This window comes from Myxine glutinosa, chromosome 6 (assembly GCF_964187855.1).
Source record: "Myxine glutinosa chromosome 6, kmMyxGlut1.1, whole genome shotgun sequence".
NCBI classification, from domain to species: Eukaryota; Metazoa; Chordata; class Myxini; order Myxiniformes; family Myxinidae; genus Myxine; species Myxine glutinosa.
In genome coordinates, this window is record NC_136266.1 from 101968581 (window position 1) to 101995426 (window position 26846).

The 26846-nt window shown below is 44.6% G+C and overlaps 1 protein-coding gene across 3 annotated transcripts in view; it reads left to right on the top strand.

Moving 5' to 3' along the window:
* PSMC3IP (PSMC3 interacting protein) overlaps window positions 1–20871 on the top strand; it is a 51377-nt gene extending 30506 nt beyond the window's left edge. For 2 of the 3 annotated variants that reach the window (XM_068120659.2, XM_078780226.1), the window contains exons 5-9: window positions 6004–6115; window positions 8378–8523; window positions 9024–9077; window positions 19852–19911; window positions 20540–20871. In XM_068120659.2, coding sequence (XP_067976760.1) covers window positions 6004–6115; window positions 8378–8523; window positions 9024–9077; window positions 19852–19911; window positions 20540–20596 — 429 coding nt within the window. In that variant the 3' untranslated portion in view covers window positions 20597–20871. The remainder of the gene's footprint in view (window positions 1–6003; window positions 6116–8377; window positions 8524–9023; window positions 9078–19851; window positions 19912–20539) is intronic. The other variant, XM_068120661.2, reaches the window with a different exon arrangement.
* Window positions 20872–26846: the final 5975 nt, after the last annotated feature.

The window sequence follows — 26846 nt, forward strand, 5'->3', positions numbered from 1 at the left end:
GATTTTCCAATTGCTCTCACATTTTGTGTTCCCAGTTACTTAACCCGTCTTTCAATCCCCCAATTTGATTTCCCAATCGCTCACTGTTCTTTTCCATCATTTGTTCCATTTTCCTGGTGGATTTCTCAGTCATCTTTTCCATATACCCCATCATTTGCGCCATAATAAGGCCCACATCTATTGGCGCTGCGGGCTCGGCTACCGCCGCCATGTGCGAGGCACCGCCATTTTCTTCGACTTCCACCCCTGCTGCTGCACCCTCCTCATCGATTGCATCCTTCACTTCTCCCACTTCTTCCTGGGGGTCCTGGGTTAATTCTAATTCCTCTACCTCCTCATTTACCCCCACCGGCATCCGACCGTCTTGGCTATCCATGGCACGATTTTAATTTGGATGTTTAATTAAAATTGCGGCCGCTCGTAATTTTGAGTGCGTTAGGCGCACTTCGGGTCCAATCCCACTTCCCTGACACCAATTGTTGCGGATCTCAACGTCGGCCTTCCCCTTACCAAAAGGGGGATTAATCCCCTTGTCTTTTACTAGCCGACGTGATCCGGAGCTATTACGTTCCTTCCGGTCAGCGCTGAATAGGGTGGTAGGCCGAATTATTCCTATTACCTAATTACCAGCGCCTCCCAGGAAGCAAGGAAATAACCCCGCCCGAACCACGGTTTTAGGTGGAAACGCCGAGCGATAGCGAGCCGTGATCCGAGCTGTTAACAGGAACTAACCCGATTTGAGCGGTGCCGAATCGTGCCACGCTTACCCAATGGAAGAAATCACTAATACGGTCGGATTAAGAAGAAAGGAAGAACAGATTGGTTTATTAACACTATGTACAGTAAAGAAGAAGAACACACAGTGCAGCCTAAGTACAGTCTTACTTATCCCTGGACACGGGCCCATTTCACACTCAGTCACACTCTCAGACACTCACATGGGGATGTAGATGGTCAGGGCGATGGTCCAAGGAATGGCGTCCACAGCTCGCTCCGGTCCCTGACTCGCCCCGCGGAGAAGATGGTAGGATGAACAGGGTTGAGCAAACTGCGGCGTTCCTCGCGTGTCGTTGACGCGGACCAGACAATTACGGGGGGGGGGGGGGGGGGGGAAACGGTAAGCTGGGCCAGGCGGCCTCAGCCGCGTACGTAATAGAAGTACCGGCGCTATTTGCGCTCCCAATGCAGTTCAATGCCGAAGCGCCTCTCCCACAAGTCCTCTGCAATGCGCCGCCTCCAATAGTCCTTCAAAGCCAATTCTCAACGGGACCTTTCACCGTCAAAGTTCCCCAGCGAGTTCTTTACACAGGCAATCCTCAACGAGTCCTTTAGACAAAAGCGCCTCTCCCAATAGTCCTTTGTAATGCGCGAATCGTGCCAGTCCTGGACAGTCCTCATATATTCCTTCTGGCCAGTCCTCACAACACCAATGCTTGGCTTCAGTCCTGTGGAAGGGCTTTGGGTGCGCGTTTATATAGCGCCGCCCAGCGAACCCTCTCGAATCTGCCAGCCGTGCTCTGACCACGCCCCTCACGCCATTCCACCCGAGCCCTGATTGATCGTTGGCTCTTACCGGCTCCGCCCTTGACGTCTGCTTGACATGACCACACCCCGACCTCGCACTACAACCCCCTTTTCAGGCCTACCTCGTGGCATTTGGCTGGTTTGAACATCCTAATGCGAGGGCAATAGCAATAATGGGGCGCAGACTGGATGCTGCCCAACGAGGTAGATTTGGAGGGTGGGCCGCAAAATGAATGGGACCTACTCTTATTTATTTTACACAACGCAGGTATCACTAATGGAAATGGCCTTATTCTACACATATACTATGACATAACTAATGTTCTAAGGTGGCCTACCTGTTGCATGTGGACTAACTATGGGGGAAAAACCTTTAACCTTCATTAATCAATATGTACATTCTCAGAACCACAACTATATATATATATATATATATATATATATATATATATATATATATATATATATATATATATACACACACACACACACACACACACACACACACACACACACACACACACACACACACACACACACACACACACACACACACACACACACACACACACACACACACACACACACACACACACACACACACACACACACACACACACACACACACACTCTCACGTGAAAAAGTAAGTACACCCCATGCAAAGTTTTGACTTTTTCAGCATATTTCAACATACAGCTATTTATTTGATCTTCATTTCAACAGCGCTTGTTGGCGCATGGCCTATCAGCGCTTGTTGTCGCGATACGTCGGAAGCGCCGCCATCTTGCGGAGGTACAACCAGCATGTGATCATTGGATCCAAGGCTAAAAAATTGAATCCTGGACCGTAGCTCGGTTAATAATGAACGGATCTGTACAATTAATACCTCATTTTAATGCTGAGGAAAATTTCTATTTAATAAGAGCAAAGTTTTTCATAGGAGGAAAGTTGGGGGTACTGTAAAAAGCAGACCGGCCAGAATAAGCGGACCATCCAGAATCACAGACCACCCACACAGCAGGAGCAGACCAGACACTGAATAAACATTCTCTGTGACTCACAGGAAATTAATTAAGATTAGATGTACATATAACATGATGTTAAATATGGACTAACCAAATAATACTTTAAAAAAGGCTATCAATTAAGCTCAATCAATTCATCCCTACCTCAAACAATTGTTGTGTTTAAATGCATGTACATGTATAACACACATAATCCTGTCATCTAAGAAACTCGGTTTGTGCTTGGATGGGAGATGTGTGCATGGAAGGCTGAGTGTTGTTTGCTTGGCGCGGCAGAGACAGACACACACCTGTGTCAAGAGACAGACACAGACTGGCACGGATCGACAGATATACTCAGACTCGCACGACAGACACAGACTGGCGCAACAGAGACAGACCGGAACAACAGAGACAGAAGACACAGACAGACCGGCTTGGCAGACAGACACCCACAGACACGGCAGAGACTGTGTGTGTGTGTGTGTGTGTGTGTGTGTGTGTGTGTGTGTGTGTGTGTGTGTGTGTGTGTGTGTGTGTGTGTGTGTGTGTGTGTGTGTGTGTGTGTGTATGTGTGTGTGTGTGTGTAGATCCATAGATCTCCCGATGTCCCTACTCTCTACTATTGTGTTTGTGTGTTTCCCTCTCTCTGCCCCTCTTGTCTCCCGCTCCCTTCATTTTATGTTTTATGTGTCTGTTTGTGTTTTTTTTTGTGTTTAATGCGTTAGCTCTCACACGAGCCTCGACTTTGTATACAAAAAAACAAACAATATTGATAGATAAAGGTGATATAATAAAACAAATATCATGAAACATTTACATTTTGTAGTCCATTGTATAATTTAAATAAACATAAATGCAAATTTCGCATGTGGAAAAAGTAAGTACACCCCTACATTTATCATTACTTCAAATACCTAAAATTAGAATCAGGTGCACCAGCTCAGGTGAAAATGATGAGAACATCGTTAGAGAGGATCTTGGAGGAACCTGTCTTATTTAAACCTCAGACATTTAGTTTGGTTTGCTCTTTGTTGTTGAAGTGTGTGGTGTCACCATGCCGATATCAAAAGAGCACTCTGAGGCCTTCAGAAAGAAGGTTATAGATGCTTACGAGTCTGGGAAGGGATTTAAAAAGATCTCCAAACAATTTGAAATCAATCATTCGACTGTCCGGAAGATCATCTACAAGTGGAGAAGATTCCAAACAACTGCCAACTTGTTCAGGCCAGGCCGCCCCAGCAAGTTCAGCCTGAGAGCAGACCGCAAGATGCTGAAAGAAGTCTCTAAGAACCCCAGAATGTCATCACGGGACCTACAGGTAGCTCTTGCCCACTGTTGATGTCAAAGTGCACGAGTCTACCATTAGAAAGAGGCTGCACAAATTTGATCTACATGGGAGGTGTGCCAGGAGGAAACCTTTGCTGTCCCGAAAGAACATCAGGGCAAGACTAAAGTTTGCTAATGAACACCTAGGCAACGACCAGCACTTCTGGAACAATGTGCGCTGGACAGATGAGTCAAAGGTAGAGCTATTTGGCCACAGTACCAGAAGATATGTTTGGCGAAAACCAAAGACAGCATTTGACCACAAGAACCTGATACCAACTGTAAAGCATGGTGGTGGAAATATTATGGTTTGGGGCAGCTTTGCTGCATCAGCGCCTGGGCAGCTCACCATCATAGAATCCACTATGAATTCTTAATTGTACCAGAGGGTGCTTGAGGATAATGTGAGGCCATCTGTCGGAAAGTTGAAGCTCAACCGAAGGTGGACCTTGCAACATGCCAATGACCCTAAACATACCAGTAAATCCACCAAGGAATGGCTGAAAAGAAAGAAATGGAGGGTTCTGGAATGGCCAAGTCAAAGCCCGGATCTAAATCCCAACGAGATGTTGGGGGATTTGAAACGAGCTGTGCATGCAAGAAACCCCTCAAACATCGCACAGCTGAAAGAATTCTGCATGGATGAATGGGCAAAAATTTCTCCCAGTCGATGTCAGAGACTGGTAGACAGTTATAAGAAATGCCTCCTTGAGGTTGTTTCTGCCAAAGGGGGCAATACCACCTATTAGAGCCAAGGGTGTACTTACTTTTTCCACATGCGAAATTTGCATTTATGTTTATTTAAATTATACAACGGACTACAAAATGTAAATGTTTCATGATATTTGTTATATTATATCACCTTTATCTATCAATATTGTTGAAATGAAGATCAAATAGCTGTATGTTGAAATATGTTGAAAAAGTCAAAATTTTACAATGGGTGTACTTACTTTTTCACGTGACTGTATATAAATATATAATTTTACCTTACCCTGTACATCCACAAGCACCAGTTATGTCCTTCCCATTAGTGTTCAGAAGCACCTAATCCAGATAAACAGTACATTCCCTGGGAGGGATCCTTTGTGGGTTTCCACTCGGGCCTTGCGCCGGCCCATGTTGTGGAGAGTTTGCAGTGCGAGCAGGTAACCATTCAGCGAGCTGAAAAAGTTCTCCAAGTCTTTTGTTGTGCAGAAGCACAGTCCTTTCTCCCGGGTACTTTTACAAGGAATTCCGGCTTATTTAAGAAGCTTTGTGAGCCATTTTAAATCACAATACTTATCTCATTCGCACAATATACGTTATGATGCCCTGAATGCCGACGTTTCCTGGGGTATCTGTGCATGCACACTGAGCATTCTGGGGCGGAATGCGTCATTTCAAAAGTGCCACATTCAGTAATGTTCCTCAAAATGCTAATTAAAATAAAGTAATAGTCATACATTGTTTGCACACATTTCTGTTCAGGACAAAACCCAACCCATGCGATGAATCGCATCCTATCGAATAAGTTGTGTGTATTGTGCCTGGCGTTGGCTTAGCGGTTAGGGTGCTGGCTTGGGATCCTAGGATCCTGGGTTTGAATCCCGGTCGATCGCTGAATTAACGCCAGGGGGGTTGACTCAGCCTGTCATCCTTCCGAGGTCGGCAAATTGAGTACCAGCTTGCTGGGATGAATGATCACGGTGTGTACCCCGATTCAGAATAGGCACACTGTATCCCTGCGCATCGTAAGAGCGTGACCAAGGGTTGGCGTCAGGAAGGGCATCCGGCCATAAAAACATTGCCTCAAAACAGGGAACCATGATTGTCATGGGGCCCGCAAGGCTAACTCCCGCTCTAGCGGGGAAAAATGGCCTTAAAACGATCATTCATTGTGCATTCATGAGCTAGCATGTAACAAAGTATCACTGAGTAGGTGGTTGTCGCTAACGGCCTTGTAATAATCAGTTCGGACACTTTTTGATCTAACATGGTGCTTGAAAGGGCACATTCCACCAAAGAGCATGTGCATAAAAAGTTAGTGTGTCTTGGAAAAACATCCAACATAATTTCCTCTGCCTGCTTTTTTATTTTTTATTTATTTAACTGTTTATTGCAGGTTATTTGATCACATGATTTGCTGAATCCGTGTCTACACAGGAGCAGTTCTCGGCAGTGAGTGAAGAGCAGTTGAAGATACTGGATGAGAAAGTTATTCAGCTAAGCCAGGATCTCCAGAAGAATCAGCAAGCTTGCCGAGATCTGGATACTGGTATTTTGTCATCATACACCATACTCCCTCATTCACTTTCTTTGCAATATGTTTTAATCTCCAGTAAAAATTCCACCATTATCTCATTCATCACCCCGTACCACCTGTCTTCTCAACTGCTTCATATCGTTGTCCTTGTCACTTTGTCTCAAAGTAAACAAGAAGAAAAAGACAATAAATGCCACAGCCCCCGCCGTGGTTTTAGTAATTTTGTTGTATGGTGTTAAAGGCTGTCAGTCGATTACCTTTGGTCAGATGACAAAACAAAATCTTCTGCATATGTATACTCTTGTGTTACCTTTGTGCCACCTTTGAAAGAAATCGATCCATGCATGTCCGAGAAATGGATGGAGGATACGTTTAAGTAACAAAATGGCCACCATTCAGCCATCCTGTATCTGATCTTGGAAAAAAAAAATGACGTGCACATGTAACCCATCATTCATTATCTGTGAGCCAAATTTTAACAAGATAGGTAAATGCATGTCCGAGAAATGGTTGAGGACGTGGTCAATATCGGGTTTTTTACAACTAAAATGGCCGCCGGTCGGCCATATTTGATCGCATCGCGAAACAAAATGATGTGCATATGTATACCGTCATGTATTGTCTTTTTGTCAAATATGAACAAAATCTGTCCATACATCTCCGAGATATGGTTGTGGACGGATGGACGAGACCAAATGCATTAGCCCCCGTTTGGGACCAAGTCAAACGGGGGCCAATAACTGTTCCATTGTGCTATACATTTGTGACGTGGCGCTAGTAACGCACCTGGGATGTGTTAAGTGCAAACAAGATTGCAAAAATGACATTTTTTCCATTCATTAAATGGACATTCATTGAATTAATTAATGAATGAATGATCGTTTTAAGGCCATTTTTCCCCGCTAGAGTGGGGGTTAGCCTTGCGGGCCCCATGACTATCATGGTTCCCTGTTTTGAGGCAATGTTTTTTTTATGGCCGGATGCTCTTCCTGACACAAACCCTTAGTCACCTCTTACGATGCGCAGGGATACAGTGTACCTATTCTAAATCGGGGTACACACCGGGATCATTCATCCCAGCAAGCAGGTACTCAATTTGCCGACCTCGGAAGGATGACAGGCTGAGTCAACCCCCCTGGCATTACTTCAGCGCTTGACCGGGATTGGAACTCAGGATCCTAGGATCCCAAGCCTGCGCCCTAACTGCTAAGCCAACACCAGGCTAAAGGGACATTCATTGTTGCCTCTTATTTTGTTTCACCACAGCAAATGGGATTGTTGATGTTGCCTCACAATTAACACTGTGAATGTTTTCAGCCAATGATGTTCAAGATTATATATTCCTGAACGGGTATATGAGAGAAGAAAATGAATATGTTAACTTTGACATTCATAGCAATTACTTTGTCATGTGGTGTGGTGCCTACCACCTGGCACAGCCCATCTTGGCATCTCACGCCATATGCAGCTCGGCATGGAGCCTCCGGGCCCAGTGCCTTCTGGGCTGGTTCCTCCTGCCACCATCGTGCACGGGCCGGACTGGTGCCTCATGTCTCACCTTGCACTGCGTGGTCTGGAGCCACCTGGGCTGGTTCCTTTGGCCGCTGGAGCCTCTGGTCACCATTGCACCCACCCCAGTGCCCCTGGCCACCGTAGCGCCTGCCGCAGACTGCTGACTTCGGCCACCATCGCTCCCGACCCAGACAGTTACCTACCGCCGCCATCGCTCCCGGCCCAGACTGGTGCCCCCTACCTTACCCCACGTGGCCTGACCCAGAGTTCCTGGCTCTGCACCGAAAAGCCTGGTTCCTCACCTCCCCCACCCACCCCCTACGTGTGCAGCCTGTAATTTTGCCTCTTGACCTGTGCAGGCTGGCCTACCCCCCTCATTGCTCCAATGAAGGGCCAATGCCCAAAACATCAGCTTATCTTTGTTTTCCACAGGCTGGCATACTTTACTCAAGTATTGTTTGATTCCATCCGTTTGATCTTCCTGCATGCTGACACAAATGGATAGTAACATTCATGAAGAAGAGTAGTTCTTTATTATTATTTTTGTTCAGCTTGAGGTTTTGCTTACTGATGAATTTCTTCCTGTTGACACCATTATCTGTCATTTATTCCTCTCATGTCTTGTATCCTCACTTTTCATTATTTTTTATTTTCTTGTATCAGGCATTTTGTCTGGTGCCTTGAGCTCAGACATAATAATCCTGGTAAGATCGGCAAAAGGAACAATGTTTGTTTTATATTTTCGTTCATTTTTCCCATCAGATTTTCGCAGCCTTTCCTCAGCCATGACAACTAAAGAAGCTGAAAGTGTTGCTGTGGATCTGAAAGAAGAGTGTAGGATTCTGCAAGAACGGCTTGATAAAATTCATGAATCCAGTAGCAATATCACCACTGTTGAGAAAGAAGAGGTGGGATTTCTGGTTGTTTAAACACTCACTCCCCAGTTTGCCTGATTTACATCTCTCTCCCAAACTGCTTTAAATTCTTCCATGGCTGACTCCACAGAAAGGTGGGAGTCTTTGTGGCAGTAGTAGTAGTAGTAGTAGTAGTGATAGATGCACTACCCATCTATATGCACACCCAACTGCATGTGTACAAGTTGACACTCATACTCACACATCAACCAATGAGCGCACCTCAGTACTTCCAACTATACCACTTGGCCTGCTTACATCGACTTTCTCCAAATCCTTTTTCCACAACCTTCCTCCTCACCCTCCCACAAAAACCAAATTGAAAAGAAAACTGCTAATGTCAACTTAAATTCATGAAAATAAAATCTCAGTCAGCAATATTTGTACAAAAACAATTTGCCATCGATCAATTGGGTAGTTTCAGTACTTTGTTGATCAAGCTATAGTTGGGTAAGGCAGTGTTGGCCATTTTGATCAGCATTGCTTTTTTACAGGTTTACGCGCATCAGAAGAAGTACGTAATGGCGTGGAGGAAACGAAAAAGGATGGTAAGGTAAACCATGGAAGGTTTTTGGAATAAAATATTCCAAAATGTACGTTGAACATGATTAAAACCAACCATATGCATCTTCTTTCTCGACTTCAGATAAATTTTAAAAAGAGAAGACGCACTGTTCTTAGTGTTACGGATTCGTCACTTCCGTTGTGGTGGTTTTCATCCACTGTAAATATTTCTGATTCCATGTACTATTATTGTTTTCAAAAGGTTTATTGTTCATGAACTGTTTTCAAAAGGTAAAAAAGTTAATGTTAAAAGAAACAGGAAACCGGATCGGGAACCGGACGACGAAGAGGAAGAAGAGGGAGAAAAGAGGGCGGAGCGAGTGAGTCGGACAAGAAGGAGCCGAGCTACTTGCGGTCCGGAGCGAACGTTGGCGAGCAAGAGTCACGAGTGAACTTTTGGTTTCCCGGGAAAGGGATTCCTGCGACAGAGTGGTTATCGCTGTGACAGATTAACCTGCGTGTCAGGTTTTGCGTGCAGGTTTTGTGATCGATTCAGGAGAGAATCATCGTCGTGCCGTTGCATCACGAGACCGGGCCATCGGCCATTTTGACTCGCGCCGGACTTGCGCTTCACTCACGGATTCGTCTCGTTTCGACCATTTTCATCGCATTCAGACGTCGATCTGGGGTGTGTGTGTGTGACGTGGCTTTTGAGTGGAAGGTCTGCGTGTCGCCGAATGTGAGCTGTGGAACGTCCATACCCGAGGGTGTGATCTCTCAGTCGCCTGGAGGGCGCCTTTGGATTTCCCAGTCGCCTTGAGGGCGCCTTTGCCCTGCTTTGGCAGCGGGACTGTTCTTGCCATCCGAACGGGATTCTGGTCTCGATTGGACATCGTTCTGGCGATCGCTGGAGCGAAACAACTTTGTCTTGAAGCCGGGAATAAGAGACATTGGGGATGTTCCCTGTTTCACTCACTTGGAGCACAGTGAGTTATATATTACAAAACTGATGGTACCATCATAGGACATATTGATTGTACTTTTGAATACTATTATTGTTGTACTGTTATTCTTGTGTGATTTTAATACAATATTTGTTTGTGAGTAACAATTGTGGTGGCTTCTCCATTGATCTTTGACATACAGAATAACACATTTTTCTGCCGTGACTCCTCTCGGGGCTCGGAGGTACACCGTGACCAGGGGGTCGGGGAGGTGCACGTAACAGAAATTGGGGGCTCGTCCGGGATATTGGGAACTCGTCCAAAATTGGCCCAAATTGAAATTGGGTCCCCGTCTGGGATAGAATTCCCTAACATTCCCAAAATTCCCAAATTTGGAATTTTTCTAACATTCCCAAAAAAATTTAAAAAATTGGAAAATTTTTGTGTGAAGGTTAACAGGTGTTAACTAATAGTCACCATGGTGTTTGACGCAGAACAGTTTGCGGTGTCCCCTAATGAGGCACAGTTCCAAGCGTTAAAAAGATCGGAACTCTTGATATTGACCAGACATTTTAACTTGGAGGTCCGAGTTAATATGAAGAAAGCAGAGATGCAGACATTGGTGGTAGAATCTCTGGTGGGACAAGGAACATGGACAGAGGTAGCCTTGGATTGGTTACCCGAGGAAAAAGAAAATGTGGAGCTCCGGAAAATGGAGATGCAACTGCAGAGCCAGGAAAGGTTAAAAGCAGAGGAAAGGAGAGCTGCAAGGGAACTCGAGGAAAGAAGAGTAGAACAGGAATGAGAATGCGAGGAGAGAAGAACTGAGGAAAGGAGAGCTGAAGAAGAAAGAAGAGCAAAGGAAAGAGCAGAGGAAAGGAGAGCCGAAAGGGAGTTAAAGGAACGTGACATGGAGTATCAGAAGGAAGTTAAACTCAAGGAGCTGGAATTAATGGGAGAACGGAGAGAAGTCGTATCCATGCCGGCCAGTTCGACAACTAGTCAGAACACCTGGGATGTGGGTAGGCATGTGAGGCTGGTTCCACCCTTTAATGAAAAGGAGGGAGCCAAGTTTTTTTTACACTTTGAGAAAGTGGCTCAAATGCTAAAATGGCCTGTGGGGTCCTGGACTATGTTAGTGCAAAGTGTTTTGGTGGGTAAAGCTCAAGATAGATTTTCGGCTTTACCGATTGACAAATGTACAGATTATGAGGAAGTGAAGAAAGCCATTCTCAAAGCCTATGAATTGGTCCCTGAAGCTTACCGGCAAAAATTCCGGAATGCCAGGAAGAGGGAGAGTGAGACCCATGTGGAGTTTGCCAGAATGAAGGAAACCATGTTTGATCGGTGGTTTGATCGGTGGTGTGATTCGAAGGGGATTGGGAAAGACTTCAAACTGTTGTGACAATTGATCTTGGTGGAGGAATTCAAACAGTGTGTCCACGCGGACATTAAAGTACATCTGGAGGAAAAGAAGGTACCAGAGTTGTTATGAGGCAGCAACCGTGGCAGATGACGATGTCTTGACACACAGGATGGGGTTCCACAAACCTAACTTCCCGCCTAGAGTTAGCCAGGGGAGTTATGGTAAATCAGGTGTGGAGAACAAATATTCATGGGGGCGGCCTAGAGATGACTATGAGGACAAATCTGATACCGTGACTTTTAGGGATCAGAAGACTACAGTTCCAAGACAGACTTATCTTCCGGGGGGCCGAGGCAGACCACGAGTTTTTCCCCGGGCCTACTTGCGCTTTTTGCAAGAAACCTGGGCATTTGATGTCCCAATGTTAAGCCCTGAAAAGGAAAAATCAGGAGCGGAGTCAGACTAGTACAACTCCGAATGCATTGGCAAATGCGACAAATCGTCCTTAGAGGACAGTGCCTTGTGAAGGTTCCCATGCCAAAGTTACGGCATCACAGAACGACCTTGTTCAAGAGGGTTACAAACCTTTTATTTCAGAGGGGTTTGTGTCACTGGATGGAGACTTGACTAACCAGAGACCTGTTAGGGTATTGAGGGACACAGGAGCACATCAATCTTTGATGCTTGAAGGCATTTTGCCATTGTCAGAGAAGACGGAAACTGGTGTTAGTGTTCTTTTACAGGGCGTTGGTGGATATGTTAAAGCTCCACTTCATGTCATCCATTTGAAGTCTGATTTGATGTCAGGACCGGTCACCGTAGGTTTACAAGCCACTCTACCTGTAGAAGGAATATCTTTTGTTATCTGGAATGATTTGGCCGGTGGTCGAGTTTCTGGTAACCCAATGTTTGTTGAAAAGCCAAGTATGGAAAATAACATCGCACAGTTAGAGCAGGAGATTCCGGGTATCTTTCCATCCTGTGCTGCGATTCGTGCTATGGGTAGGAAACGCTCTGAAGAGAAGAGGAAGGTACTGACGTCATGCTTTGCACAGACACTTCTTGTCAAGTACCCTGAAACTAAGTGTCAGCACACAAGTCAGAGATGGAGGCAATGTTGGCAAGCTCTTTGTAGGTGGACTGGACTTCAAAACAAGGGAAGATGTTCTGGACTCTGTCTTCGGCAAATATGGACCACTCTTGGAAGTGTTGCTGATAAAAGACAGGGAGACGCAAAAGTCAAGAGGGTTTGGCTTTGTCACATTTGAAAACACAAAGGACGCCAAAGATGCAGAAAAGGATTTGAAGGGCAAGGATTTGGATGGTCGGACCATAACAGTGGAGAAGGCAGTCCATGGGCGTCAAGGGGGCTACAGAGGAGGAAAACGTGGAGGTAGTTTCAGGGGTGGCTATGGCTCCCGGGGTAGGAGTAGTAGTGTTGGTGGCGGCCGCAGTCGAGATTACTATGGAGGCTCCCAGAGTTACAGCAGCTCCCGAAGGGATGATTATCAGGGTAGTGGCCGAGAAGGAGACCGCTATTCACGTGACTACAGCGACAAGCGCTCCAACCATGATTATTATGAAAGTTAGGAAGAGTTTGAAGCACTGAATGCTGCGGAGCAGCCGAGCCAATATTCCTACACGGATTAACCGTGAACTCCACGTTCCTAAAGGCGTCCATGTAGTGAATACTTCCAGGCCTCACCACCCAACCACCATGAAACCTGGCTCTCAGCTCGGCCTCCTTCAAAAAGTGCTACAGATTTGCTTTGCTTTGGATTTTTGATCACAACCCCTTAACCTTCATTCAAAAAATGAAAAATAAAAATCAGGGGTTGATGAGATGGAGTTTGGCTTTGCAGGAGTTCAACTTGGAAATTGAGCATGTAAAGGGCAGGGACAATGTCGTTGTGGATGCTTTGTCCAGAGTGAACTAACTTTGGAAATTTCTGTAGGTTGTTTGGAAGTTTTGTTGCTTTATTTTTGGGAAATATTAATTATTGTTGCTCATGTGAATTGATGATTTGGGTGTGAGTTTTACTTTTGTTTGTTAAAAGAGTTTTTGCCTGCAAAGAAAGTTTTCACTATGTTCAAACTTTCTTTCTTGAGGGGGGGGGAAGTGTTACGGATTCGTCACTTCCGTTGTGGTGGTTTTCATCCACTCTAAATATTTCTGATTCCATGTACTATTATTGTTTTCAAAAGTTTTATTGTTCATGAACTGTTTTCAAAAGGTAAAAAAGTTAATGTTAAAAGAAACAGGAAACCGGATCGGGAACCGGACGACGAAGAGGAAGAAGAGGGAGAAAAGAGGGCGGAGCGAGTGAGTCGGACAAGAATGAGCCGAGCTACTTGCGGTCTGGAGCGAACGTTGGCGAGCAAGAGTCACGAGTGAACTTTTGGTTTCCCGGGAAAGGGATTCCTGCGATAGAGTGGTTATCGCTGTGACAGATTAACCTGCGTGTCAGGTTTTGCGATCGATTCAGGAGAGAATCATCGTCGTGCCGTTGCGCCACTGGACCAACAGGGATCCTTGTGGTGTCAATTAAGAGATTGAAAGACTGTGGAGTGGGGATTGGCTTTAGCAGTTGTTTGTTAGCATCTGTGAAGAGGAGAGTTAATTAGCGGCAATCTACAAGACAAGGCTTCGGGGCTGGAAAGGGTGGAAATGCGAATGGTTCGGTGGATGTGTGGAGTATCGTTGAGAGAGAGGAAGACAAATGATGAATTGCGAAAGATGATGGGAATAGAGCCTGTGATGGATGCTGTGAAGAGAAACAGTTTGAGATGGTTTGGTCATGTGTTGAGGAAGGATGAAAGTGACTGGTTGAGAAGAGTGATGGAAATGAATATAGAAGGAAGTAGAGGACGGGGAAGACCGAGAAAGACTTGGCCAAAGATGGTCGAAGAAGAAATACGAGCAAGGGGGTTAGTTAACAAGGGGAGATGCAAAAAATAGGGCAAAATGGAGAAGATTGTCATGGGTACCGCAAGGCTAACCCCCACTCTTGCAGGGAAAATGGCCTTAAAATGTCTGTTGTTGTGTTGTTGCTACAAGAATAAAGGGGAAGCTGTGAATTGTGAGAATTGTAGGAACATGGAGCAAGTGTTCAAAGTATTGGAAAGGGTGGTGAATGTGGTAAATTCAAGAGTTGGTTGGGATTTATGGTGTGCAGTTTGATTTTATGCCAAGTAGGGAAAACAGACCCTCCTCATTCTTTAACAGACAGGAGAATTTTTGGAAGGGAACAGTAACTTGTGCTTTAGGTGTGTGGACCTGTAGAAAGCATATGATATGGTTCCTTGATAGGTAGTGTAATGGTTTCTAAAGGAGAAATGGGTGCCTGAAAGACTGTTGAGGATAGTGGAAGTGATGTAGGAGTGGGCGAAGGAATCAGCCAGAACCAAGTATTTGTTGCTCAGAGGCATATGTGATAAAGTTAGGTTTACATTGAGGGTCAGCTCTTGACTCCCTCAGATCCCTCGGATAAATGTTGAGCCTTAGTTGTTGGATATAAATATCTCATGGTGTCGTGTCTTTTCATGACATATCTTATGTCAAATATCTCATGTCTTTTGTGGAAACTAGGCCAAGTTCTGGCACACTGGTGAAATTACAAATTCCTGTCCACTAGCTAAATCTGGCACCCTGAATCCAAGTTCTGGCAACCTGAACATCAGGCTTGACTGACTGATTAGTGAAAGATGTCTTACAAACTGTTCTCGGCCAACCCCACAATAAGATGGGAGTAATTGGGGGTCATTAAATAACTAGTTGTTGCAGAGAGTACTGTGAAGGCCCCAGTTTTTGTACATATGTACAAGTCTCGCTTGCAAGCCTATATCTAATGTTTTGTGATTCTATTTTATTTACTTCCATTTTTTAATACTGTTTGCTATGAATCAAGGATAAAACTTCCCAAGCAAATCGATCAAGCAATGCAAAACTCACAAAATAGAAAAACCGATTGAAGCAAAACATCATAGCTGTGCAGATCCAATGATATTCCGTTTCAAATAAGTGCCCTTCATGTTTCCCCCCAAAAAAACCTAAATTCCATTTCAAACTCGAGCGACACTTGGTAGAGTGCATGCGGCACTCAATAGAGACCATACATCCGCCAGGCTGAACAGTTTACGTTTTGTATCCCACTGATAGGCTGGATCTGGATTCTGACCTGAACCAAAATCGAATCGGCTTGTTATTGTCGCCTAACTAACTAATCCACTAAGTATTTTTCATAACCTTTTTGACTTTTTTGAAATGTCGTGCGATATAATTTTTGGCCCTATCTCTCAATGGTGAAGAATCACTTTTAAAAATAAATAATTATCGTTTCCGGATCCATATCCAGATCTTCATTGTCAAACACCCCAACCTGCCCACAAAGTTTCGTCTGAATCGGTCCACAACTTTTTGAGATATGCTGCTCACAAACAGATAGAGAAACAGGGGTGAAAACATAACCTCTGTCTACTTTCGGTGGTGGTGGTGGTAGTGGTAAATCTAAATTCGGTTTTTGTTATCAATGGAAAAATAAACATCTATTTGTGCACTTGCATTGGAAAAAATACAATTTTCCTCAAGTTTCCACATCTAAAATCCTCCCTATCTGGTATATTTTGTCCTCAGGGTGACACAGAAATGGTGGGAATAATAAAATGCAAATAAAACTATAAACAGCTTGTGGGGAAAAAGTGCAAACCGGATGAGATGTAATGTTCTGGGTGTCAAATTGTGCTTCGACTTGTGTAAACCACAGCTGCGGATCCTGAGGTCAGAATGACGGCAGATTCATCGAAACAGCCACGGATGAAGCTGGCTGAGCGACCGGGAAGGGCACGACTGCTTGCTTGTAGTTCCTTGTTGGTCCATTTGGATCAACTGATTCTCCTGATTCTGCAACTGACTGACTGACTACTGATTCTGCAACTGGTCCTGACGGCATCAGCCCACGGGTCCTAAAATCATGTTCTTCCGCTCTTTCACTCCCTCTTTCTGTTCTCTTCACCCTCTCTTTTGCTCAAGGTCATCTGCCATCTGCTTGGAAATCAGCCAACATCACCGCTTTGCACAAAAAAGGTGCAAAAACAGATCCTAGCAACTACAGACCAATCAGCCTTCTCCCAATTATCAGCAAAGTCATGGAATCCATCATTGCTTCAGATATGAAATCTTTCCTCTTCTCCAATGGCTTGATCTCTGATCATCAATTTGGTTTCAGACCTGGTCACTCTACTCTGGACATGCTGCTTCTGCTTTCTCAACAATGGATGGAGGTCCTCAACGCCAAACAGGAAATTAGAGCTGTCTCCCTTGACATTTCACGTGCCTTCGATACGGTCTGGCACCCCGCTCTGCTCACCAAACTCTCCTCCTTTGGTATCCATGGTAATCTCCACACATGGCTGGCGGACTTCCTCTCTGGTCGTAGTCAACGTGTGGCCCTGAATGGGTTTCTCTCATCTCCTCTTCCTGTTCAGGCTGGAGTTCCCCAAGGTAGTGTTCTGGGCCCTGTGCTTTTTCTGGTCTTCATCAATGATCTCTCTGACTCTCTTGAAAATCCTCTCTATCTCTTTGCTGATGACTCTACTCTCTGTCGCTCCATTCCTCATCCCTCAGATCGGCAGTCTGCAGCCTCCTCACTCTCTGCAGACCTGGACAAAATCACAGACTGGGCAAACAAATGGAACATGTCTTTCAATCCTGATAAATCTCACACTCTTACGATGTCTCTCCGAAAAGACCGACTGGAAAACCCTCCCATCCACTTTCTGAATAATCCTCTCCAAGAAGTTCTGTCACTCAAGCTTTGGGTCTCACTATTTGCCATGATCTTTCCTGGGAAAACCACATTTCAAATCTGGCCTCCAAAGCCAGTCGCCGACTGGGCATCCTCCGTCGTGCGAAGTCCTTCCTTGGCACACCTGAGCTCCTCACCACATACAAGGCTTTCATCCGCAGCTCTATGGAATACTGCTCTCCCCTCTAGTCTGGTGCTCCTGCCTCACACCTAGCTCGTCTTCACGCTGTTGAAACCAAAGCGTTAAGAATCATTGGAATCTCCCGCGATGAAGCTAACTCCAAGGGCCTTTCACTCACTCACCGCAGGCAGGTTGGTGGTCTTTCCGTCTTCTACCGACTCCTCTCTGGCCTTGCCCCCCCAGCTCTCTCTGGGCTCTGTCCCCCAAAAATTCCTACAGGTCGCACAAGATCTGCCTGCAACCCTCTTATGGTTAAACTGCCAAAATCAAGACTTTCTGCTCACCTTCACTCCTTCATTCCTCTTTTCTCCCGCCTCTGGAACAAACCCCCTCACTCTCTTCAATCCCACTCCACCCTCCAGGTCTTTAAAACAGCTGTTCACCACCATCTCTTATCCTCCCCCATCCAAAACCTTGATATTTTCTACCCCCGCTAATTTCGGTCCCCTTGTGTTTTATACCTCTCCCCCCCCCACCCCCCCCCTTCCCACGCCTCCTGCCCCCAAGCCCTCTCCCTCCCACACTTCTCCCTGCTCTCAAATGTTGTGGTTGTGTGCTTCCCCTTCTCTCCCCATCTTGTCTTCCGCTCCCTCTTTTTGTATATTTTGTTTGTCTGGTTGATTTGTTTGTGAAATAAATGTTAGCTCTTTCACGAGCCTCGATTCAGTATACAAAAAAAAAAAAAAAAAGCCGGTGGTCACCAATGTAGCATGTGGTGAAGAGACGTCGGAGGCGATCGGAATTCGTCAATTCCTTTATTAAAAACATCGACTGACAAACCTGCTCGTCTCTCCTCCAGCACCACCTGGTACCAGAAATCCTTTGATCAACCAGAGCTCAATAATATTTTTATATTATACCATCAAAGGCAAAATGATGCTGCTACATGTTTACACATGGAGAAAGATTGGCGTCATTCGGGTGGAAACGCAAAATCACACTTTTATTGAGATATTACCAAACTAGCAGATATTTGCACATTCAGACAGAGACTGAGAGAGTTTCGTATGGGTGGAAACTCAAAATCATAATTGTATTGATAAATTTATGAAACCTCCCACCCACCTTGGACACCTGCTGGGGCCCCAAAAGGCTCCACAGAAAGTTTAGCAAAGCTCCAAAACTGAGGGAGTAATTCGTTGACGGACAGACGGACAATCTTGCTTTTCCACTTTTCCCTTTCCACGTTCTAACTCTTCCACATGCTTTGATATTATATACAAATCCAGGAGACAATAATGTGATGCTGGGGTGCCAAGCCGGAGGGGAGAGCAGTAGTCCATTGAGCTAATGACTTGGTGGTTGAGTGGGGCAGTGTGGGTATAAGTATTTTCAAAATTTGGTGACCGGAGATGGGAGATATGCTTCACTTAAAGAGCTCAAAGGAAGAATGTCTTTCGGCAGTCTGACTGATCGGCAGTCTGCAGCCTCCTCACTCTCTGCAGACCTGGACAAAATCACAGACTGGTCAAACAAGTGGAACATTTCTTTCAATCCTGACAAATCTCACACTTTTACAATGTCTCTCCGAAAGGACCGACTGGAAAACCCTCCCATCTACTTTCTCAACAATCCTCTCCCAGAAGTTCTGTCGCTCAAGCTTTTGGGTCTCGCCTCTGGGCTGGTTCTCCTGCCTCACACCTAGCTCGGCTTCACGCTGTTGAAACCAAAGCTTTCAGAATCATTGGAATCTCCCGCGATTAAGCTATCTCCAAGGGCCTTTCACTTACTCACTGCAGGCAGGTTGGTGGTCTTTCTGTCTTCTACCGACTCCTCTCCGGCCTTGCTCCCCCAGCTCTCTGTGCTCTGTCCCCCAATATTCCTTCAGGTCGCATAAGATCTGCCTGCAACCCTCTTATGGTTAAACTGCCAAAATCTAGGCTCTCTGCTCACCTTCACTCTTTCATTCCCCTTTTCTCCCGCCTCTGGAACAAACTCCCCCACTCCCTTCAGTCCCACTCCTCCCTCCAGGTCTTTAAAACAGCTGTTCACCACCATCTCTTATCTTCCCCCATCCAAAACCTTGATCTTTTCTACCCCCGCTAATTCACCCCAGATACACTTTTTTTTTTGGGAAATTCCAACTTCTTTCCTGGAAGTCCTTGTGGTGTTCATATGTTTTATACCTCTCCCACCTCCCCCCAAGCCCTCCCCCTCCCACATTTCTCCCGATGTCCCTGCTCTCAAATGTTGTGTTTGTGTCCTTCCCCCTCTCTCCCCATCTTGTCTACCGCTCCCATTATTTTTTGTGTTTTATGTGTCGGTTTCACTTTTTGTGTGATTAATGTTAGCTTTCACGAGCCTCGATCTTGTATCCAAAAAAAAAAAAGAAGAATCTTTGGATGAGCAATGGGAGGGAGAAAGGTCTTTTATAATGAGGTACATCAGGTTAAATAGAAATCAGCATTATTTTATCCTTATTTGCTCTGTATGTGATTCATATTCACCAGCTACAAAATTGTACAATAGTTTTCTGAAATATATTTACTTTCTTACTTTTGTGTCTGATAACATTTCTTGTAGGCCACAGACTTGATCGGTGCCATCTTGGAAGGTTACCCCAAGACAAAGAAGCAATTCTTCGTAAGTGCATCTTTTGTTCAACACAGGATTGACAATCGTTATGGAATATATCTCTAACAAAGATTGTATGTTTTATAGAGCATTAGCAGTAATTTGTTAACTGTGGTATCATTAGACCCTTGAAAAGGTTTAGAAAGATTGCTGTATGGTACTGTATATCAGATTTTGTAAATATAACAAGAGTGGAGTTCAAAGAGTTAAAATAAAAATCTGCTCTTCTGTAACTCGGGTATTCAATTTGCATATTTGTGCACATAGCTAGTGCTCGTCATCTTCTTGGCAATCTGAAATGAACACACACACACACACACACACACACACACACACACACACACACACGCCCGTCCTGGTAGCATGCACCCAGCTAAAGTGTGTGTGTGTGTGTGTGTGTGTGTGTGTGTGTGTGTGTGTGTGTGTGTGTGTGTGTGTGTGTGTGTGTGTGTGTGTGTGTGTGTGTGTGTACACAGGGATTAGAGGGGGAAGGAGGACATTTTTGTTTTAGACCATAAGATTGTGATGTTGATAGATTTTGGAAGAGAAAGATGAAAGAGGAAGGAGGACAATGAATGTTTGGTCAAGAGTGGTCATTGGAATAATGGTTGAGATTGATTTTGTGCATCCTTGCCAGGAGGAGGTTGGAATAGAGACTGATGAAGACCACAAGGTTACTGTTCCTGATATTTAACCACAACGTTATTGAGTGTTGTTTAACCACAAGGTTAGTAACCAGAACTATCTGACACGTTGAATGGCACCAGGATGATTGTGGAACCATATTGATAATCATTTTCAGTTTTTGGCCATTGCGAAATGATTGCGAAATCAGCAGATACTTGTACAGTTGTCTTGAGAAAGTTGTTTTTTCTTTCTTTGTGTGCACTTAAAATATTTTTTCCTAACTTTTTTGTTTTTTAATATCATGTATTGGGTATTAATAAAGCCTTTGACTGAACAAGGTGATATACTGAGTTGTCCATCCTGGTAGCATGCACTCTTATTGTGAAACCTGTATTCCATGGAGAACAGTATGGAATGTCTTGTGAATGGGTTTTATTGAAGCAAAAACATGAATATGCTGCATTCATTCAGATAGCTCATTCTGTAACACATTCACCTCTGTAATTCTTCCTGGTACCATGTGACGGTCCTAGGCATGATCCCCAATGGTCATATCCAAGCAAAAACCTCATTCTGATGATATTCCAGTAAGTAGTGCAGCGTGTGGAACTTGTCCTTCTGTGCTGGGAAATTTTTGATGCAGGTTTTCAAACACCTCACAGTCTTATTCAATATGGAAGAAGTGGTTCAAATAATGTCATTATGGGTTAACAATAAGTGACCTGCTCGAGGAAAACTAAACTAGATATCTGTGATCACCAAGGGTAAGCCTCCCGACTCCCGTGATTCAATGAAGGCCATATTTTTCATGCCTCCATATGACCTTGACCATCACCATAATACTTTCTGAAGGGACTGTATCTTAGGATCCCTTATGTGTTCCGAGTCACCCCAGGTGCTTTTTCCATAACCGCAACAATATAATTATTGTTCTGAACATGTGTGTTTGGTTTGTTGCTTTCATGAAAAAAAAAAAAAATATGGAAAGGGGGGACTGTTTGGTACCAAAGAGTAGAAGTGAGAGTGAGATCGAAGGGAGGGGGGGGGGGGAAGAAATACACAAGGAGGTGAACAAGCTACACACATGCTGAAGGGGAAAGCAGGTATAGGAGATAAAAGAAACACGCTAACTGACAACTCACAAACGAAAAGGGGCGAGGGAGAGGAGGAAAATCACAATACGGTAACCTGGAAAAGGGGAGTGCTTGGGAATGGGGTCATTCTGGGTGTTTTAGGTCACAAATGCCAGTGATCCATGAGCAGAAGGGGTCTTGGACACCATAAGCGGAGTGTTTGGAGACAAGGCGGGTGCGAGACTATCACATGCTCGACATATGTCCACAGAGACGGCCCTGATCTCACGTCTGAGATCGAGGACTTCCATTGATTGTTGGGATAGCAGAAGCAGCATGTCCAAGGTAGAATAACCGGGTCTGAAACTGACCTGTTGATCTGAGATGAGGCCGTTAAAGAAAAGGAAGGATTTGATGTCAACTGCAATGTTAGATTCCATGACCATGCTGATAATTGGAAGCAAGCCAATAGGCCTGTAGTTATAATTTGTTTTCCTTTCCTCCCTGGGGAGATTGTTTTCCTCCCCCTCATTGTTTCGTTTCATTGTCCTCCCCTGATTATTTCTTTCCGTCATTACAAAAGTGCCCACACACTTGTAGATTGTCATTTGTATGGTAATGCGAAATCCAAAACACCCTGCTGTGCATCATCGTTTTATTTTGATGAAACTCATTTATAGTGACGTCATACAGGACACGTTACTTGGGTAAAATTAACAACTCCCTCGTGTTTTCTCGTTTCTTTGCAGAAACTTTTAAAAACAAGAGATTTTTGGTGAAAAACGTTTTCAAATATTATTCAGGACTTGTGCAATATTCGTAAGATGTATCACCTTAAGGGCTCATTATAAATGAGTAACAGGAGGTCAATGATTTCAAAAAGTGAGTTAAACCATACCATGATCTGTTAAACAAGATCAAAATGGAGACTTTAGACTGAGAGCATCGGAAGGCCTCTTTCAGCCTTCGAACACCAAACTTGGGATATTGCAACCAACATGGGGTTGATGTTTCCTGAAAGGTTTGTGTATAGGGGAAGTGTTTGGGTAAGGTACAGGGGCACAAGCAGGAGTTTACTAAGGGGGCTCCCATGTTGCCTGTAAGGTATCAAAAATCACCATAATGTAAAAGGAGTCTGGGGCAGAGGGTTTATTTGTAGACATTACACTTTGGACGATGCCCCCCACCCCCCAAACCCAATAGACGAGCCCCTGGGGAGGTAGGAGGAATGACTGTATTTGTAGGTTTGTAACTCTCTTTAAATATGTGCCTGATTTCATCCCGACCATTCCATGCGCTGATGTCACCATGCACGTTGTTGGGAATGAGCTTGTTGTGCAGGAGGAAGGGGTTGCAAACAGGCGTGTGAGGTGCGTGTGTGGGTGGGAATGGTGACAGCTCTAACACTTGTAAGCAAGCCCTTATAACCTACTTGGGGATCTATTTGTGTTTTCTGTCAGAGGCACAGGGGCACCATGTGCCGTACACGACTCGTGTAACAAGTTACAGTCGTGATGGAGTCTGCTAATACTAACGTAACCTCGATCCACCTTCGGTGGCAGCGGTAAATCTAGTTGTGGCGACATCATCCGGTGGCGGTTGAATAAAGAGAATTGACTTGGAATCCGAACGTCTCGGACATCTTTTCTTCCACGCTAAATGATAACGTGGCATGAAAGAACGCTGTAGAAACAGAAAAGATAGAGCTGGGGTGGGATAGGTTCACCCCGTCCGTGTGTCCAATGTGTTCCCCCATTATGCCCACCACACCCTAGGGCCTAGCTGTACTGGACCACCCATTGTGTTTCTATAGGTGACCTGAGGTTAAGATTCCCACCATTTCATGTAGATACGAATTATTGCATTGTTAAACATTACGGTACACAAAAACAGTCAACTCTATTTATTTAGGAGTCGTCTATTTAATACGTAAGCAAAAATGGTACTTTCAGATCCTGTCATTCTATATATGCAAATTTTTTATACTTAAACAACTTTCGTCGAATTTTAGCTTTTCTATTTAAAATCCCTCCAAACTTTTTCATCTCCCAATCTTTGTTTCCTGCTCCACACTCCTGTTTTCGTCCTCTTCACTCCCACCTCCCCACCCTCTCAATTTAAATTTCCCTACATCACTGTGGACGTCATACACATATACATAGGTGCACAATGAACTTTGACACGAGAAGAGGCAATTTGGCTCACCATGCCTGTGCCATATATATATATATATATATATATATATATATATATATATATATACGTATATATATATTATTTATATATATATATATATATATATATATATATATATATATATATATATATATATATATATATATATATATATATATATATATATATATATATATATATATATATATATATATATATATATATATCAGTCACTTTTCGATTTCATACCATCAGTGGTGAACCGCCATTAAGGTATCCCATCCAGCTATGCTGTACCTTAATGGGAGCGATAAGTGCCATCTGTCACATGGCACATTACCTGTGGTATCCATTCATTATATGGAATCCCCTGGATGCAGCTGGGAGCAAACCAATCCAAATATATGTGCAGTTCTCCAGCTTTCAATGATTTGTGAGCATTTGGTGGCCAAATCTATAAAATCCAGGGGATTCCATATAATGAGTGGATACCAGAGGTAATGTGCCATGTGGCAGATGGCACTTATCGCTCCCATTAAGGTACAGCATAGCTGGATGGGATACCTTAATGGCGGTTCACCACTGATGGTATGAAATCGAAAAGTGACTGGTATATAACCGAAAGGTTTTCAGAGTCATAAGTGTATGCAGTACTCACTGCGTTGCCCTGATGAGCCCCAAAAAAAAGGGCGAAACCAGGTCGGTAACTGTGAGTTTTACATACACTTATGACAGTATCTGAACTAAGATCAAAATTCTGCTCTGTCAGAGGGTTCTCTTGAGAGCTTGACAGGCAGAGCGTATGTACATGGCAGTGACGTCATTACTTGCGCTCATTGAAAGCTGGAGAACTGCACATATATTTGGATATATATATATATATATATATATATATATATATATATATATATATATATATTTATTGTTGCGGTTTTTGTAAATAAAGGCAACCCCCCTATAGTTGGTTACACCACAACATGTAGCCTCGCTTAGTCAGTTATTTCTTATTAAATGTGAAGTATAGTCTCCTTCCCAGTGTTAGTATGCATTGAGGCAGGTAGAGAAAGGGTAGGCCTCATTGAAGCCTGGAATGCCATGTCATGGGCCTAGGACAAGTCTAGGAGGCCCGAGGGAGGAGCTGGAGGGCGTGGCTGGTAAGCAGTGAACAGCCAATGGGAGCTAAAAGGAGTGGCCAATAACGGTGGGCAATGAGAGCTAAGGGGAGTGACTAATGAGGGGCTGTCACGACACGTGTCCCCCCGGCGGCCAGTGGAGGCCCGTGGAACATTCTAGTGTGGCTCCGGGGGCTATAAAACTTGGCCTGGACCCCCGAACTCTCTCTCTGGCAGGACGATCTCTGGCTCTGGATTCGCCCTCTGGTCTCTCTCTGTCCCGAGATCCTGAACGCGCTCTCTGCCCTGACGACCTCTGCCTGGACTCCCTGCACGTGCGCTTTGCCTCGCTGACCATTGGGACACACTCCGTGGAATCCCGTTACGTGCACGACGGTGATCGACGTCCCTGCCGCGAACATCCTCGGGGGGACCCACCCAACGAGCCGTCCAGGCGAACTGCACCAAGCGGCCGCGCTTTGTGCGCGTTCCCCTCTTCCTCCCCCTTCCTCGAACAAGTCTGGGGGCCCTTGTCCGGGAAACGTCAGTAAGGCTGTTAAGGTTCTCCACTGTGTCACCTTTTCTATCACCATTGTACATTTGAGAATAAATCTTGTGGTTTGTTTCCAACTTGGCCGTCGTCGTCCCTTCACCATTGGCCTAGCATTGCACGAGTTAAAACCGCTCGATTGGGTTCAGAGTGATTAACGGCACGAGTTACACGACGCACAAACCGCTCGGGCGTACCATACCAGCGTGACTCGTGCGAGGTTCAGCCCCCGTTCTCTTAGCTGCGTGTGTTGAAGGTACTCGGGTTGTGACCGTTAACCCTTCCACGCATTAGCTGTGGGTTTGGCGGCTGGAATTGCTGCAGCAATCCGCCCCCACGAGTGTGGAGTGGGTAGCGGCCTCATGGATTCGAAGCTCGATTATTCTATAATATATAGAATAACTGGGTCTGATGATTGGAAGCTCCCCATCACCGACGCTCCCCATCCAACTTGACAGAGCTTAAGCAAATCTGCAAGGAAGAATGGGCGAAACTCCCCAAATCCAGATGTGCAAAACTGATACAGACATACCCAAGAAGAGACGGAGCTGTAATCGATGCCAAAGGCGCCTCTATGAAGTACTGCTCGAGGTTGAATACTTCTGTAAATTAGATATTTCTGTATTTCATTTCAAATGATTTTGCAAAAAAATTCTTAAAACAATTCGACTTTGAATTGGGGTGTTACGTGCAGATCAGTGACAAAAAAAAATCTCAATTTAATCCATTTTGAATTCAGCCTGTGACGAAACAAAATGTGAAAAAAGTCAAAGGGTGTGAATACTTTCTGAAGGCATTGTATATGCATGGAGTACCGTAATTAAGATTTGTCTTCATTGCTCGAACGTGGTGCTGTAGTACAAATTGTCCTGTAGTACAAATGCAAATTCCTGGATTCCTGTCGTACAAATGGAATTCCTGGATGCTGCTCAGAACATCACACTTTAGACCTTTATTGTGCCGAGGATGTAAAGGCCTGTTACTATCTCACTGCAGGCAGCTGTTGGTCATCTTCCTTTTCCACCAACTAACTTTCCTGTAGTCTTCCTTGTCTATTATTTTATCCATCATCCATCTCAAGCCTCATGGTACTTTTATACTCTACTCATACATCATTTGGTGGTACTTTGTGCTCCCTTCCTCTCTATGTCCAAAACTATAAACGGTCTGCCCATCTGCGCTTGTTTCTCCCTCTGTTCTCCAAGATATAGAACCTCCTGCTGATTTGTTTGATTATTTCCCTTTTTCAACCCATTAGAAGTCGATGAAGTTCCTTCATGAGCTTCAATTGCCTTAAAGAAAAACGGAATTCAAAATCCTGGCTTGGTCTCTGGTTAAACAAATACCTACTCGGACCAACGTCACAATCCATGTTCCCCAGGCTGGAGCTCGATATTATTTCCAGGC